The sequence below is a fragment of the Lichenostomus cassidix genome, chromosome 3, assembly GCF_008360975.1.
Source record: "Lichenostomus cassidix isolate B80296 chromosome 3, HeHo_3.0, whole genome shotgun sequence".
NCBI lineage: Eukaryota > Metazoa > Chordata > Aves > Passeriformes > Meliphagidae > Lichenostomus > Lichenostomus cassidix.
The window spans coordinates 64,176,408-64,190,517 of record NC_139483.1 but is presented as its reverse complement, the minus strand read 5'-3'; the positions used below and the strand labels follow the sequence as shown (position 1 = coordinate 64,190,517).

General features: G+C 37.9%; 1 protein-coding gene across 1 annotated transcript in view; it reads left to right on the top strand.

Moving 5' to 3' along the window:
- Nucleotides 1–13,642, top strand: part of RFX6 (regulatory factor X6) — a 33,473-nt gene extending 19,831 nt beyond the window's left edge. The window contains exons 9-18 of the mRNA XM_085056731.1: nt 1,879–1,928; nt 2,343–2,502; nt 3,934–4,078; nt 5,315–5,424; nt 7,521–7,638; nt 8,731–8,853; nt 9,901–10,110; nt 10,627–11,136; nt 12,103–12,321; nt 13,103–13,642. Coding sequence (XP_084912857.1) covers nt 1,879–1,928; nt 2,343–2,502; nt 3,934–4,078; nt 5,315–5,424; nt 7,521–7,638; nt 8,731–8,853; nt 9,901–10,110; nt 10,627–11,136; nt 12,103–12,321; nt 13,103–13,269 — 1,812 coding nt within the window. The 3' untranslated portion in view covers nt 13,270–13,642. The remainder of the gene's footprint in view (nt 1–1,878; nt 1,929–2,342; nt 2,503–3,933; nt 4,079–5,314; nt 5,425–7,520; nt 7,639–8,730; nt 8,854–9,900; nt 10,111–10,626; nt 11,137–12,102; nt 12,322–13,102) is intronic.
- The last annotated feature ends 468 nt before the right edge of the window (nt 13,643–14,110 follow it).

Sequence of the window (14,110 nt, the reverse complement as noted above, 5' to 3'; positions counted from 1 at the left end):
TGAACTCCAGCCTCAGCTCTGACAAACACCTGATGTGTGACCATGGGGAGCACACTAAAAGTGAAACCCCAACCTACTTGTTTGCATATAGCTGGAAGAAATGTTCATGTGCTCACTGACAAGCCTTACTAAGGTAATCCTGGATGAAAACTGAAGCCTTGTTTTGACTGAAAAGATTATTGCAATTTCTACCAGAAAAGAGAGTCTGTGGCACATCAGTAAGGTGATTCCACATGCCAGTCTGCTACTCACAGGTTATGTCAGGCCATGGTTTCTTGTTACAAAGCTGGAACAATACTGGGTTAAGATATGCTTGCTTCTTCTGCCTGCTGCATTTCATTTCTGTTCCAGGGCTGCTAGATGTCCCTGCAAAACTGCTACACTCTAAACTGGTTTGGGTTTAAAAAAAAATTTAAGGAATACATGTTTTGCAGAGATTTTGTGCCATATGAGTTCTTTGATCTAATTCTTGGCATGATCACATAAATAGTTGAAACTTAGTGAAACTTAAGAGTGTTTCAAGGTCAAGAATAGGTCATAGAACACTGGGGAAAAATAAGATAATGCCACCAAAGTTGCCTGAGTTTTTCACTTGGAAAGTCAGATCAGATGATTATGTAGTAGATGCAAAGTTCCTCTGATAGGACATGCCATAGAAATAGAAAAGGATTGTCCTATAGTTGTCTGGCTAACAGATTTCACATCACGTGTTGATGAGAAGAAGTAACTATTGGCTTAACAGTAAACACCAACTAGTCAAAGCAAAATACTTGAGGCTCTTTAGCCCTGATGCCTTACTCTAATCAATTTGTCATTCTTTACTGTACAAAAATATGGAGGGAAAATCCAGAAAATATGAAAATATGTGTTTCTTAGAAGCATATCAAGCCTTAAAGTAAGAAGAGTTTTAGTTAGCATAGTACATGTAATTAGCATCAAGAATCATAATTACTACCCAGGAGATGGGTCATTAAGCCTCATTTACTTGTAGAGGTTATAAAGTACCTTGAGTTTATGAGTTTTTTCCTGCTATAAATGTGCTGTCTCAATAGATTCCATATTAACTTTATTTATGATAGATTTAATGTGACAGAAGAAGAAATACTAGAGGAACATTAAATTACAAATTGAGTAAGACCAAATTTCTCAAAGTTCATAAATTTACTGTTGTGCCTCTTTTTCTGTCACTGTTTCTTACTTATAATCATGTTAGATATTCTTGACAGCACAGCTGACGGAAGAAGGAATCACATTGGATTGTTATTGAACCATTTGCATTAATAGTGAAAGCAGATTTTTGGGTTATAGGCTAACAACTTTGTCCTCCACAGTAACATTCCCTACCTAGAGGGCACGTCAGATGGCACAGCTTTTTGCCAAAACTGTTCCATGCCATACTTAGGCACAGGGAGCTCTATGGCTAAACTCTGAACACCTTCACTGCCATGTCCAGTTTGGCAGAAAGAAGAGTCAACAGCATTCAAGGACTTGGGAGATGCTTGAGTATCTGCTTACAGAGATTTGATGATGCTAGAAAAGGCAAAATGTTTATGCATCTCACTTCTACTGATTTCTCTACTTTAGGACATGGGGGATATAATGTCTTCTTTAGGTTTTTTTTTCTTGGTTTACTGGTATGAAGATCTATATTAAGAATGTATGCTATCTGTGTGTATAAATGTCTCTTATGTTCCTGTGTAATAGTGATTGGAAAAATCTAGGCATATAAATATCTGGAAAATAGGTTGAATGGCACTATTCTGTATAAATTTTCTGTACTCATCCCTTTGCAATCTAAATAGACAAGACAGACATGAATGAAAAAATGAAAAAATGGCCAGTAGAAGCATGATGTCATTTTCTGTTAACTTTTTGAAGGTTCTTACAGATGTACTCATCCCTGCAACAATGCAAGAAATGCCAGAAAGGTAGGTATTTGACAATAATCATAGTACATTCCAATTTTTAGGCATATTCCAGATAAATACCAGTAATTCTATATTCTAGAAAAATTTCCTCACCGTATTTATTCTCATTTTTATCACAGTAGTGTATGTATGGCAAAATAGTGTCAACTCTAAGGGCAGCTATAGAACAGCCTTAAAATGTTACATAGCATTTATCCCAATTGCCTTACAATTTTTCCCAGAAGGACATATCAATATGCAGTCAATATATAGATCAACGATTGGTCATTTCCTGTTTCTTTTGGTAACACCTGAGGAGTAATTCATAGATATGTCCAAGAGCCTGTTAGCCATTGATTGAAACCCATGTATTTAAACTAATGAAAGATAATTTTTATTTTTGGTTCTCTAAATCACTTTTTTTTTACCCTATAGTTTACTGGCAGATATAAGAAATTTTGCAAAAAACTGGGAACAGTGGGTTGCTTCCGCTTTGGAAAATCTACCGGAAAACCTGATAGAGAAGAAATTGCCTATTGCACGAAGATTTGTTTCCTCCCTGAAACGACAGACATCATTCCTACACCTAGCACAAGTAAACTGATTAAGATTATACATTCAAAAATTTTTCAGTTGTATTCAGTGTATCTTTCTGGCTATGAGATACAATGCATTGTTTTTTCAAGGTTGACCTTCGCCCATGGAAGGCTTATATCTTGTGGTTTTAGCCATGAAATTAGAAAGTGACCATAAATTGATCTAATCCAAACTTCAAATTTTATACCAGAAAAGAGAGCGAAGACCATGGTTGTAATGAACTGCCATCACAGGAAGTTTTGACAATGAAATGATGAAGTGTAATGTATGTGTATTTTGTATAGTACCAAATTGGAAAAACATCAGATGATCGTTCTTGCCTAGAAAAGATTTGCTGCCTTGTCCATGATGTACTTTACTGAGCCTATTTCTTTTTGAGTTTTGAGTGAAAAGAAGAAATGGGAGTGACAGGTAGTTGAGGACTCCAAGACTGTTCTGTCAGGATACAGGTATCTGCAATTAGGAGTTACCTCCATGTGATCGTTTTGTAGACTATACAAAAGGATACAATGCCTTTTGAGGAACTTCCTTCATCCAAGTCCTAACATCTTGGGCTTTGAGGTGGTAGTCCTCATGAATAACTGTAGACACACCACATATTCACCTTGTTTTGGTTTTCTCTTTCATAAATCTTAAGACAGAAGCAACATATGTGTGATATTGTGAAGATAATCTGATAAGAAGGCATATTAGAAGAGCATCAGGAGTCTAATGAAGGGGAAACATTATCTCATCTGATCTGTGATAAATCCAGCCATGACAGTAAAATTAAACATGATAAGATTCTTCTCTGAGCAGTTTTTCAGGTGATCCCTTGGTGTGGACCTCTGCTGGTTTTCGCTAGGATAGAATTAATTTTGTTCATCATAGTATGGGTCTATACATTGGATTTGTACTGGAAACTATTAATAATTCAGGGCTATTTTAGTTACTGCTGAGCAGTGTTTACACACAGCCAAGATCTTTTCAGCTTCTAACAACATGCTGTCAGCAAGTAGGTTGGAGATGCACAAAAATTTGGCGGGGGACATCTCTGGGACAGCTGGCCCCAACTGTCACAGGAATATTCCATACCACAGATCAACAATAAAACTGGGGCGAAGTTTGGCAGGGGAACACTGCTCAGGGTCTTGGCTGGGCATTGGTCAGTTGGTGGCGAGCAATTGTTTTCATTTGCTTACCTGGTCTTCGTAGGACTGTATTTTCCTCTGTTGTTTTTTGGGGTTTCTTATGAACTTTTAAGTTATTGTTATTGTTGTTATTATTAATTTAAAAAATATTAAACTAGTTTTTGCTCAACCAACAAGTTTTCTTACTTTTACTCTCAATTGTCTCCCCCACCCCATGGCGGGGTAGGGAGTGAGTGAGTGGCTGTGTGGCACTGAGCTGCCAGTTGAGGCTAAACCACTTGTCTTGCTTTCTCCTGCAGATTGCTCGGCCAGCTCTTTTTGACCAGCATGTGGTGAATTCCATGGTGTCGGATATTGAAAAAGTTGATTTGAATAGTATTGGTTCTCAGGCCCTCCTTGCAGTCTCAGGGAGCACAGACTCTGATGGGGAAATCTACAGTGAATGTAAGTCCATGGTGATATATTTGTACCATTAAAAGTAATTCACTCTTTCATTCCATGCCACACCAGTCTGCTTGGACTGACTCAGACAGGGCACTCACAGACTCCGCATTCTCTCATCTAGTTCACTAAACTTCAGTAGGTTAAGAAAACCAATTGGTTGCCCTAGCATGTGCTACAAGAACATAACCTTGTGCTGAGAAGTCACCCAGCTAGATGACTTTAAATGGTTGCTGCAAAATTCATTTACGTGTCAGTTGAAAACCTCTTCTGAAACTTTGTCCTAATTATACGGGGATATTAGCATGGATTGGTTCGTGAAAGATGTCTCAAAAAGTCCATCATTATGGCTTAATATAATGAATATTTGAACCAGTTTGCTTTTTTTAATAATCGGATCTTTTTCTGAAAGTTGAGCTTTAAAAAAATATGTAGTTTTCTATTTAGTGTAGCAGCTATTTTCTTACACAGAACAGAGTGAAGTATAAATCTTGCAGTTCTTCATTTTCATATACATTGTTGAAAAATAGATGTAGCCATTTTCTCTGTTAAAAAGATAACTTAGTCATAGGAGTCATGTTGACCAGTTTCAACAGCTGAAAGGAATACCAGCGTGTTGTCCTGTAAATATTATTACTTTGATTATGTAAGTTTGTTCTTTGTAATGGTTCACAATCCTATTCACATTTTCATTTGAGTTGCCCATTTCCTACTTTTTTGTGTAGTTATTTTTCATTTTATTCTCTGTCTTCTTTCACACTGGTTAAAAAAGAAAATGAGAACACAAATAACTGGTCATCCAGGCACTGTTTTGAAAATGGGAATTGAGGAAGTTAGCTTTACATCCTATTGTGAGAAGCTTGTAAAATATAAAGGAAACATAAGATATTGCAAATCTGCCGTATTACAGAGAAAGCTTTACTACTAAACTTAGTATTAGAAAGGTTTTAAGATTGAATCTAAAAAGGAATGAAAAATATAATAATCTTCTTTTGCTTTATTTTCTTGTAAATCTTCGTTGTCTGACAACTTGAATCATTGTAATGCTTAAGTAATTAAAATATATATGTGTGTGATGGATGTGTGTCTGCTTGCTTTCCTGGGAAATTACTTATTTCTTCAGTGCTCTAATTCTTTGCTTTTCCTTTCCATGCCTCAATACTGTCATATGGCTGGTGAGTGGCTTTTTCTCATGTTCAGAATAGTGTGCAATGATATGTTCTCCTTTTTACATGGTAGATGACTCTATTACAGTGTTCCAAGAACTGAAGGATCTTCTAAAGAAGAATGCCACTGTGGAATCATTTATTGAATGGTTGGATACTGTGGTTGAGCAAAGGGTTATCAAGGTACTTTTCAAATGTTCTGCCTGACTCCAGACCAAATCATACTCCCCTTACTCCTTACACAGACCCTTATGCAGCCCCACTGATTTTCCACAAGGGATTTTTCATCTTTGTTCCTATCTCCTTACGGTAACAGGGAAATTTGTCATTTGGTGTCAAAGATTCCAGTGTTATTAGTTCTAATTAATCATGCTGATCTCTGTTGAACAGCCTTATGTATGTGACAAACTAAGAAGTATTGTAGCTAAAACACTAAAGTTAGCACTTTCTCAAACTGTACGTGAAAGAAAGCCTCCCAGCATATGTGTGCCTGCAGAATCACGGGTACTGCTCAGTGAGTAAGGTGAACAAAAGTTGTTCCTTAAAGAAGAATTCTTTCTTACATGGCATTTGGGTGGTACTGTGTCTGATATAAGTTGCTGCAGCAGGTGGATTTAGAAGTAGCTAGCCTCCAGAAGGATTTCTGCATTCCAGGATGGAAGATATAGTTTTGTAGCTTTGTAAGATGTTTAACATGGTAATTGATGATTTTTATAGGATTCTTCTGCCTACCTCCAATTTACAAGACACATTTTCATCAAGTATTTTATATGCATGTAGTTATGTAGGGATTAATAAACTGCAGCTCAGAACAAAATTAAGGATTTTTTACTTACAGCTAAGTAAGAGATATTAACCCAATTTGTGACTCTAATTACTGTAAACTAGCAGCAAAAATGTTACATATTGTTGGCTAATGGTTGAATACTAGTCTTCTCATCAGACTTTTTCAGTCTGGAAATGCAGTGTCTGATTCATCATTTTAGGTAGGATCTTGATGTGAATGGATGCAAAAGGTTGAGACAGTACAGTTAGCATTAAATGGCTGGCAGAAGAGTGACTGCCACTTACAGGAAAACCATGGGCATGCAATTTTTCCTTTCTTTGCCTGTTTCCCAAATTTTAATGGAGACAGTGATAATTTGTTTCTTTTTAAAATACTCTTGAGCTTCCTAACGTTTGCTGATATATGTGACCAGCACAGTCAGGAGCTTTGGATGACTCAGGGTGGCAAAGCCAAGGCAAATCCTCACATACACAGAAAGCTCCCTAGGCAAAAAGCTTTCATTGAAGCTGAGTAATCTCAACTTATTTTAGACCAGAATGATTATGGTCTAATTTTCATTCCACGATTTCGGAAGACAATTCCTGGTAAACAAGTCAGGCAGAAAAGGTGAAGCATTCAACATCTACTATGTGATACTGTATTATTAAAGCTAACATGTATGGTTCCAAGCATTGTTTTCCTGTAGTTAAGGGAAGAAATACCAACAAGTTCTGATATGAAGCTGGGTCAACTAGAGCAGAAGCTAATAATTTACAGAACATGTAATCCTTCCACTGCTGTCTGCCTTCTGTTCATGCTAATGTGTGGCTACTGTCAAGCACGCACAAGAGCTTCTTTCTGCTTGCTGTCTGAGAAAGCAACATGGCATATATTACCACATGAACAAATCACTGCCAGAGCAAAGTGATAGTATGAAATGAGCAGTATTAAAAACATCACTTTGATCATCATGAAGAGAAATTCTGTAAGAGACATTCTGGCCAGTATTACACAGATTAAATTGAAGTACAAAGATTAGTTTGTATTCCCTGTTTATGTGGAAAAACATATTGCCAGAGAGTAGAGGTTTTCCCTTCCCTTCCCTTCCCTTCCCTTCCCTTCCCTTCCCTTCCCTTCCCTTCCCTTCCCTTCCCTTCCCTTCCCTTCCCCCTTGTACACCCATATATTTTTAGAACAATTCAGCACTTTAATATTAGAGTATGACGCAATTTATGTATCTTCAGTGCATATCAGGGCTGAAGCAGTAAGCAGTTTGCTTGGTCCAGCATTGACAAAAAACATTCTATGGTTGCACTGGAAAGAGTAAAGGCTGCTCTGTTTTACCAAGTTAGGCCACAAATCAAGAAGATAGCTTGAATCAGGCAGCTTGATTCACTCTGCTGCATTAGCCTGAGTCAAAGACTCCTTGAACTCTCAAGGATATTCAGTTCTTCTCTCCTGTTTGCAGAAAGCAAATGAGCATACTTAACAGTATTTTACTATTCTCTTTCAGGCAAGCAAGCAAAATGGGAGGTCTTTAAAGAAGAGAGCTCAGGACTTCCTTCTGAAATGGAGTTTTTTTGGTGCTCGAGTGATGCATAACCTAACTCTAAACAACGCATCAAGTTTTGGTATCTGACCTTTATAGAAACACTCATGTTTTGTATATACATGTTAGCACTTAAGAGCTTTCCTCCATTTCCTGTGCTGAGCAACCTATCCTAATCTAAAAATTCTTTGATCAAAGCCACAAATACTGTGTAATGTGTTTTTCAAACTAACATTTCACAGTAAATGCTAGCAATATTTTGCTGGTGACCTGTGTCACATGTTTGTTTTGAAAAGGTGTTTTTCTTTTGTATTGCTGTTTTTATACTGCTTTGACATTTAAATGCTAGAAGCTTTGTTTGTTTTGATATGGCAATGGAAGTGTAACTGCACGTCTCAGTACAAGAGACAGAAGTTTGAAGTTATTAGTTTTACCTTTGGATCACTTTGAGAAAAAATTACTGTTGCATCTAAGTTCTTGTGCATGGTATAGTTTAATAAAAGCAAAAAGAATTTGGCAGTCATTACACACTTAATTCTGGAATCAGCAGATGATCAATTTAGTAGTGTTTGTGGCTTTTAAAAATTAAGGCTCACATATCCATCTTTAGGAATGTTTACATTTTTGGGAACGCTCAGGAAGAACCTTTTATAAGATGGAAGGTGGCACAACAAGTGAAACACACTAGTACATAATTTCATATGTTTAGCCATAGGTACATTGTTATCTAAAATTCAGGGGGTATTTGAAATGACTGTAGTGACACGTGCATTTTTTAATGTGATATATCCTTGAAATAAGGTCAAAGACTCCACTAGTTATTGTCTGGTTATTTAGCACAAGGCAAACAGAAATACAGCAGAGGCATTCTGGCAGACTTCAGCCTTATCTAGCTCCACTGTGTGCTCTCTTCAAGTATAAAGCATGTCTCACTTTCATCAGTATTTTTCTTTGATGTAATTAGTGGTCAAATAGCCTACAGGACAGTAAACAATTGAGCTAGGTGGGCCAGTGCAAAGAGAGATTAGAGCTAGAAGTTAGGCACTATTCCTTGTTGGTCTTGCCAGGTCATTTAAAGTCCACAATTATTTGTTTGTTTCACTGGCTTCTTGTAGAGTGGTGAGAGATGGTCACAAAGATAACTCAGCTACCCTCTCTCTTCCTCCTCCAAAAGGTTCTTTTCATTTGATCCGCATGTTACTAGATGAGTACATCCTTCTTGCCATGGAGACACAGTTCAACAATGACAAAGAACAAGAACTCCAGAATCTACTGGACAAATACATGAAGAATTTAGGTAACTAGAGCTTAGTTCTTTTGCATGTACTCCTGTATGTTTAGAAATGGATGTATTTGTTTAAGCAGAAGCAAGTTTACTGTGTTCCTCTGAAGGTGTGGTTACATGCAACATTGTCAAATTCACCTGAAAAGTTTGTGACCATTCACTCAGCAATTAATTCCAACTTTCCTGCCATAGTTCACTTCATAACATTTTGTTGGATTGTCAATACTAAGGATCACTGAAATGATCTTGGGTGCAACAAAGGCTTGTAGGTACATCAGAAGGGCCAAGAACTGAAGTGTGGAAAGAAGGATAAGTAGTAAAAAGGGCAGGAGTTCCTAATCCTAATCAGTATTTCTCCAAAGATAAATATGGAATTACAGCTTGACCTAGGAATTTATTAAATGTTACCAAAAGGCAAATATCCCTTCAATGTTGGAACACAAGTTTGGAGCCCTATTTAGGATGTGGCTGAAGTATTACTCTATGGGAGAGAAATAAAATTATTTTAAAACAGTATCTGTACTTTGCTGCAAGAAACTTGCATAGAATTTGTCTGACAGTAGATGCTGCACTTCTTTTAATTCAGCGTTCAGGAGAAAAACTTGGCCTGTGTGACAGTTGCCTTTTCCTTGGGTATTTAGGTGAAGTACTTGAAACAATAAGGTAAAATCATGGTTTCCACTGAAGAGTAGCAAAACTGACTTTATCAATAGTCTACAAAAAGCCAAAGAACTCTTGAGTGTAATGAATGCTTTTCTCTGAATATCAATATGGAAACAGAGTTCATATGTTCTAAAGTTCCCATCATTAATTCTTTAGGATGAAATGTTGATCCTGATTCTCTCAGTGTGCTTTACTTGACTTCATTGTTAACATTTACTTCAGGGGAATAAATCTGACTCATACCTTCACTATGATGGCTTCAGTAAGGCGCTGATACTGTGTCATGTAGATCTGTGTCAGATCTGTTTCTCTGTGGTCAGAGAAGATGATACAAACAGAATTTATGTGCAATGAGGATACATAAAAGTGAACAACAGTTTGCATTTACCCTTCCAGATGCAAGCAAAGCCACCTTCACTGCATCACCAAGCTCTTGCTTCCTAGCAAATCGTAACAAATCCGCTCCTCTGCCCAGTGACGCCTCAGTCAAAAATGAGTGCCTAGGAGAGCAAACCTTTGTGTCCTTGTCAGCTGGCCAGCCCAGCAGTGCACCTTCTGGTCTGAACCCCTTCACCACAGGAGATGGGGAGAGTATGCAGCTGACAGGTGTGTATCAACTCTTTCAGCTTCTCCTTCCGTAATTTGCTTGTGAATCTTTCAGATCATGGTAACATATTGCTGTAGGAGGAACGATGACCACATGCATTTATAAAGACCCCTAGTAAACAACATTTCATGAGCTCACCTCCTATGGTGATTTACAGAAGTTGGAAATTGTAATTACCCTTCCAGTAATAGTTCCTCTTGGAAAAATGGAACTATCTTAGAACTCTAGGCTTGGTGAGGCTCTTGTGAGGAGAGAATGAACAGTAACACCTGGAGCACGAGGATTGTAACTGCTGGAAATTCCCACTGAATGTGGTACCTCCAAGCTGGGGAATGAAACGAGGAAGCTTTATAGCCTGAAGCCATGGATTAAAAGCTGTGTATTGTAAGGTGGGGGCCAATGCATATCTTCTGTAAAGGTTCCAAATGGTAATCCACTCTTCACCAGAGCATTTGTATCTTAACAGCAGTCCTGAGGTATGGACACTAATAACAGATAATATTTATTTATTCCAGATCAAATGGAGCTGTCTCAAAGCACTGGTCACCTCATGACTCCACCCATTTCACCAGCCATGGTCAGCCGAGGAAGTGTTATCAACCAGGGGCCAATGGCTGTGAGACCTCCCAGTGTAGGTCCCATGTTACCAACACATTCACAGTGCTCTTCCTACTCAGAACCCCTTTACCAGACTTTGTCACAGACTAATCAGAATTACTATGGAAACAATTCCAACTACCAGGCTATGTTCAGAACACAAGCCCATTCCACTTCAGCAGTTTACGACCACAGAGCAGAGCACAGCCGATTCAATGCCTTGAGTGAACAGCAGTTCTCCAGAGACTACTTCAGCAACAGTTGTGCCGTGTCTCCCTACAATGCCAGATCCCCTTCCAGCTATGGTCCCTCAAACGTGTCTCAGGACACACACAATATGCAGTTTCTGAATAGCGGGAGTTTCAATTTCTTGAACAACTCAGTATCTACATGTCCAGGAGCAGCATATCCTGCTAATGCTTCCAACGGTATTAATACCTATTTTCTTTTTTCCTTCTGTTTCTCTTTCATTGCTGGAGTAAAACACTTTTTATCTGCTTTTTTTCCTATGGAAGATGTATTTCAGCTTTTATTTAAACATTCCTGTTTTCCACTTCTCTGATGACACACAGAGATTGTAAAGCAGCTTAATAAGCTACTTAAGGGTTTATTTTCCTCTGGTGAATCCTCAGTTGACCTCTAATGCATCTGCCACCCTGTGCTACTCTTCCTATCATCACCATATCTTGCCCAAAGGAAGCAAAACTAGCATGATTGTGGTTTAACAATCCCTTGAAAAGCCCCTGAAACATTTGCTATGAAATAGAGCAGACACAAGATAGCTTACCTCTGGGCTCAGTATTATGGACCACTCTACTCACAGGGGCAAGATGGTGAAATGAAGCATAAAATTTGCATCAGCAATAGTGTGAGACTTCAACCCATGCATTTCTCATATTTCAAATGTAAAATTACTGCTTCAGAAATATAGTCAGCAAAACACCTCCCTCTTCTGGAAAAAAGACTGTTACTTTTATATGGATTTGTCTATGCAGTTGAGTACATGTTACCCTGCAGATTTTCTTTCCATGTATGCTTTCCTTGGTTGTAAGCTTCAGAAGGAAGCACTGAGCTGTGGACAGGTCTCCCCATGGTGTCTCTTACAGCCACCAATTGCAGGCTATGATTGACTCTGAACTTAGAAGAAAAGGGCAATTTTCTGTACAGAAGGCATGACTGAACCCTTACCATCTTTTGGTTTCCTTGTTACCACCTCTCTTTTGGGTCGGTCATTGCATATGTTGCTTATGTTCCTAGGCTGCATGTGTACATAAATAATCTTATTCTCAAGGGCTGCAGCCAGTAACAAGTACTTTTTTTCTGAAGTTATCACAGTCTCATACTCTACCCAGTGGTTTAATTCATCTATTTTTTTTTTTTCGATCTTCAATTAGGATATTATGGAAACAGCATAAATTATTCAGAATCTCACCGACTTGGAACAATGGTGGATCAACATGTTTCTGTAATCAGCAGTGTCAGCAGCATCCGGTCACTGCCATCATACAGTGATGTACATGATCCACTGAATATCTTGGATGATGGTGGAAGAAAACAAACAGGCTCATACTACACAGAGTCCTCACCTGCGATTGTCTGCCGGACCCCAATGTGTAAGTACAGCCAGCAGCTGAGGAGCAGCTGGAACTTTTTAGAATCCTAAGAAGTGCCAAGTATTAAACTATGGCTCACATATATAGTATGTGAAATGCAACATAGAGATGAAATAGCTCAGTATTTAGGCTGTATAGTAAGATGTGTTTTCCTTACAATTGAGTTTTAAAAATTTACTTCCATAAGGAGGTCTATGGTCCATTGTCCATGAGGAGTGGAATGATTGGCCTGAATTGCACAAAAATACCTATTAGGAAGCACTTTCTAGCTATGAAATAAACTAATAATAGGCTGGGCTTTTCTAAGGTCTCTTAGAGATCCTCACTGTCAAACAGTGAATAAACAGTGAACACTGTCAAACAAATTTACCCTGGATCAGGGGTGTCTCTGTAAATACTTCCTGTGGTGTAGTCCCCCATCCTATGCTTCAACAACTGTGTCTGTTAGGCAAAGCTCCCACTGACAGTGAATTTTAGGCATAAATACCTAACCCTGAAGGGTTTGTTTTGATATATATCTTAAATAAATGGCATCTGAGTTTGGTCTCAACCCCAGAAAGGGTTGCATGGAAGATACAGAGTAGGGCACTGTTTATTTCTCCACAAGATCACATCTTTCTACTGCTTACCTGTTAATCTTGCACAGAAGATCAGACATTTCTGTCCTTCAGGTGATGTGCCTGGTAGATAGAAGTTTCCATCAAATGAAATTGGATTATGATTTCTGTTAAATTCAATTAATTGAAAACTTGCAGTGATGGTAACCCTTTTTTCCCCACAGCTTCAAACTTGCAAACCACATCTTCTTCACAGTGTATGTACGGAACATCTGGTCAGTTCCCTTCTCAGGAAAATCTGGAGGTCCATGGCCCACCAAGCAGAGATATGGTGTCATCTTTACCACCAATCAACACTGTCTTCATGGGAGCAGCTGCTGGAGGAACCTAACTGGGAGAGACTGCTTTAAGCTTACTTTCCAACCCCAGACATTAAGGCTATGGTAACAATCCTATTCAAATTGATGGAAGATAAAAGTATTACATATAGGTATTAAAGGGAGCCATTTTAGAGATATTATCAGCCCTTCACACACAAAAAATAGCTATATTTAGATTGAGTCCTGCTTGTGAATCTCTCAGGATTGTTCTCATCATTACAGCTTTTCAGTCAGAAATTCAGGGTAAGCAGAAAGAGCCAGTGATTCTTGCACGCAAGAATAAATTGTAAAGAAATTATTGCATCCATTCCTAATTTATTAAAAATGCTATTTTAGTCTTTCTCTTATATCTTTTATATATATATATAAAATATGTTTATTTAATGACTGTGTTGCTTATTATTTATTAGGACCACAGAGTAACTGTTTACTTTTTCATATTTGACAAATTGTCAAATGTATGTATCCTACCTCCTATGGAAATGTTTACAAGGTCAATTTTTACTGTTTTAAATGAAACTAAGCCAAATTCTTAAGTTTTTTACCGTTGTGCTCTGGAAAGTCAATCTCAAGTGTTTAGTGCCTAATTGTGTAAGTGAAAGTCCTCAGGAAATAAATAAAACATATTATTGGGATTTTATTTCTCTTCCTCTTAAAACTAACAAAATATGCAGAAATCATAAGGTAACTAACTGAAGTAGCCTGCTACTGTAGCTGAATAATTGAATGAAATGAAACTATGCCACTAAATATCATGGGATTTCAGAATTACCTGTGGTGTGAGTCCAAAATTTCTATTGATGGAAATACACAAAAATATGTTCATCAACTTTCATTGGTTTAGGGCAACTG